The 3,176-nt window shown below is 39.1% G+C and overlaps 1 protein-coding gene across 1 annotated transcript; it reads right to left on the reverse strand.

The window, feature by feature from the left end:
* On the reverse strand, positions 1,735 to 2,367 carry LOC109232518. The gene has a single exon (XM_019398287.1). It carries the CDS (start codon positions 2,365 to 2,367, stop codon positions 1,735 to 1,737), a length of 633 nt encoding a protein of 210 aa, XP_019253832.1.

Below are 3,176 nucleotides of genomic sequence, written 5' to 3' on the forward strand. Positions count from 1 at the left end.
ATGTATAACGGAAAGTCTCGTCATATATGACGAAGACATAACACCGTTAGACAACTACTTTCTAGTGGAATTATCACTATTGATTATGTAAGATCAAAGGATAATGTGGCGGATCCGCTTACAAAAGGCTTAACTAGAGAGGGAGTTGAGAAATCATTTAAGGGAATGGGACTATGGCCGAGGACAAGTCAACATGGCGGTAAATCTACCTAGAATTTTGGATGTTCCGAGATCTAGGTTCAAGGAGCTCAAACAAAGTTGTGATTGACCGGTTCAACATTGTCAAAGTAAAATCTTTGGTCCCTTCTCGTGATGAAGACAATGTTCAGTAACAAGGATAGAACTTTACACGTTCTTTAATGATTACCTAAGTTTGATGTGGTAGTTATCAAATAGTGTCAATCTAAAGGATTACACGTTTAGGAATCACCTATGTAAGTGTGAAGTGGAAGCCGCTTCAATGAGAATTCTGTAAGGCCAATTCTCTACGTACTTATGAGACCAGGCGGTGTTCATGGCTGAAACGAACACAACAATGAGAACTAAAATACGGTTAAGGGTTGATTGTGTGACATATGGTTGTCTAGGTATACACTAAAGTTCGACGGTTCAAAGATATCAAATCTACCGATTGACCGAGTATATCCGACATATGTTCACTACGGAAAGTTCAAAGGGAAACCTACTTATCCAGATGCAATTAATCCTTACTTGCAAATCACACAGCTTTCATCTAAGATCTTTCTTGATATAGCCATTCCCATTCATGTGGGGGATTGTTGGACTTTAAGCCATTGGGCTTTAAAGTAGAAGAAGTGTGAATTGAAAATGGAGGGAAATAAAATGGAGGGAAAAATGAAAATTTGAAGAAGTGAACTTTTGTCTTGCACTTTGTCCCTCATTGGTGAGGGACAATCACATTTGTGTGCTTATATATAAAATCACTTCTTAAAGCTCTTAAAAGGAGTTGAAGAGAATGAACCCTCGCGCCGTCGTCATCGCTCGCTCGGCTCGGCTTCGGCTTTGGATTTGGATTTGGATTTGTCAAATGATCGATAAGATTATTTTTGGACAAAATTTATTTAATTATTTAATAATTAATTAAATGCCAAATCACTGCTGAAAATATGCCAGAACCCTGCTGAAGATTCAGAGGGACTCTCTGGCCGCGGTTTTGCCGTAACCGCAGTAGAACCGCGTCAGGCAGATTCAGAGAGCCTCTCTGACCGCGGTTCTGCCGTAACCGCGGTAGAACCGCGGCAGGCAGCGTATTCTTCTGAAAAGGCACCTTTTCCAGACACCTCTTCTGATAATTGCCTATAAATTCTGAGGCAAGGCCCCATTTTCTACACACGAAAAACACTCCAGAACTTCTTTCTTTTTGAATATACTGCATCCTAATTCGCAGTCTCTCTCTCTCCAATTCGTAAGTGTGATTTTGCTCCGTTCTTTGAGTTCGTTGGGATCCTGCAGTTTGTATTGCCACTGTTGCAGGAAGGTTTATTCCGTTTTATCCTGGGAGGATTTAATCCATTACCTTGGCAACTTGTGAGGGGGTTAAAATTCCTTAAGGACACACGAGAAACTTGTGGACTCGGAATATTTCTGATTCTCTACTATTTTCCAGATTTCTTTAATTCTTCTAACAGTTTTTTTCTTCTGATTTTGTGTTTTAACACGGTAACGCTCACATTTAGTTGTTGTGACACAAGTCATTATCAACTTCCCAAAGGGTTATGGAAATCCAAACCCTCTCATAGCTTCATCAATGAAATCCCAACTCACCATGTCATAAGCCTTGCGGAGGTCTATCTTCATTAGACATCTAGGCGATGTCTTCCTATTATAATGCTTAAGAAGGTCATGAAATATTAGTACATTGTGCACTAATGATCTTCCTTCCACAAATGCTGCTTGGTTCTCTTCTACTATGTGGAGTACTGCCTTCCTCAATCTTGTGCATATCATTTTTGATATACATTTATAAATCACATCACAACATGATATCGGTCTGAATTGCTCTGCCTTTTGTGCTGCTGTTACCTTGGGAATCAAGGAAATCATGGTAGCATTCAGCTGCTTAAGAAGCTTACCATTGCTGAAGAATTCTAGGATAGCAGTAGTTACATCTCCCCATATTATTGTCCACGCAGCCTTGAAAAAGTCACCGCCATAGCCATCAGGGCCCGAATTTTTATTCTTATCTATACTGAACATTATTTTCTTCACATCCTTCTCAGTGTATGGTTTTAACATATCTAGTTGTTGTGATATGGTGAGTACATTTCCATTTCGTAGGAAATCGTTGAAAGTTTTAGTTCTTTGATTCTCTTTTTTTCCTAGCAGCTCTTTGTAAAAATCAACCATTATACCTGCTATTGATTCTTGATCAGTCTGTACCTCCCTATATTTATCTTGCACTTGGGTAATAGCTTGCTGCAACCTCCTATCCTTAACCACTCAGAAGAAATATTTGGTATTATCGTTCCCTAATTTTATCTACGTGGCTTTGCTCCGCTGTTGTAAATAGAGCTCAGCCATATATGAGGAGTGTCTAAATTTCTGGTAACTTTTTGCTTCCTCCCTCTGTAGGTTCTGATCTCTTAGACATTGTTGAAGTGCTATTTGAGTCCTTTCTAGTGCATCCCTATCCTCGTTACCTTCTTCCACTATATTCATCTACTGTTGTTTATTTAACTCTTTCAGTTTTCTTTTCAATTCCTTCATTTATTTGTTGTCTCCATGTCTCCTTGACCTTGTTCAGGAATTCTGGATGTTGAGACCATGTGTTGCAAAACATGAAAGGTTTCCTCCTTTTAACCTGATGGCTGATCACCTTAGCAATGATTACAGGACTATGATCAGTAATCCCTTCCAGCAAGAACTTTGTTGAGTATACATGCATAGTATCTAACCATTCTATTTTAACAAATACACAATCTATTTTTGACCAAATTCTACCCCTTTCATGCCTATCACTCCATGTATATCTGCTTCCACTTTGAGGTATCTCTATCAACCCACACTCCTCCATACAATCATGAAAGTCTATGATCTCACCAATAATTATTGGATTCCCACCAATTCGATCATCCTGCTTCAACACTGTATTAAAGTCCCCTACTATTAGCCATGGCATATGGTTCCTCTGACTAATATCCCTCAAGTAGCTCCAG

Source organism: Nicotiana attenuata, chromosome 9 (assembly GCF_001879085.1).
Source record: "Nicotiana attenuata strain UT chromosome 9, NIATTr2, whole genome shotgun sequence".
Classification (NCBI taxonomy): domain Eukaryota; kingdom Viridiplantae; phylum Streptophyta; class Magnoliopsida; order Solanales; family Solanaceae; genus Nicotiana; species Nicotiana attenuata.

Coding starts and splice junctions, on each gene's coding strand:
- LOC109232518 (XM_019398287.1), bottom strand. CDS start 2,367: ATGGTTGATTTTTACAAAGAGCTGCTAGGAAAAAAAGAGAATCAAAGA.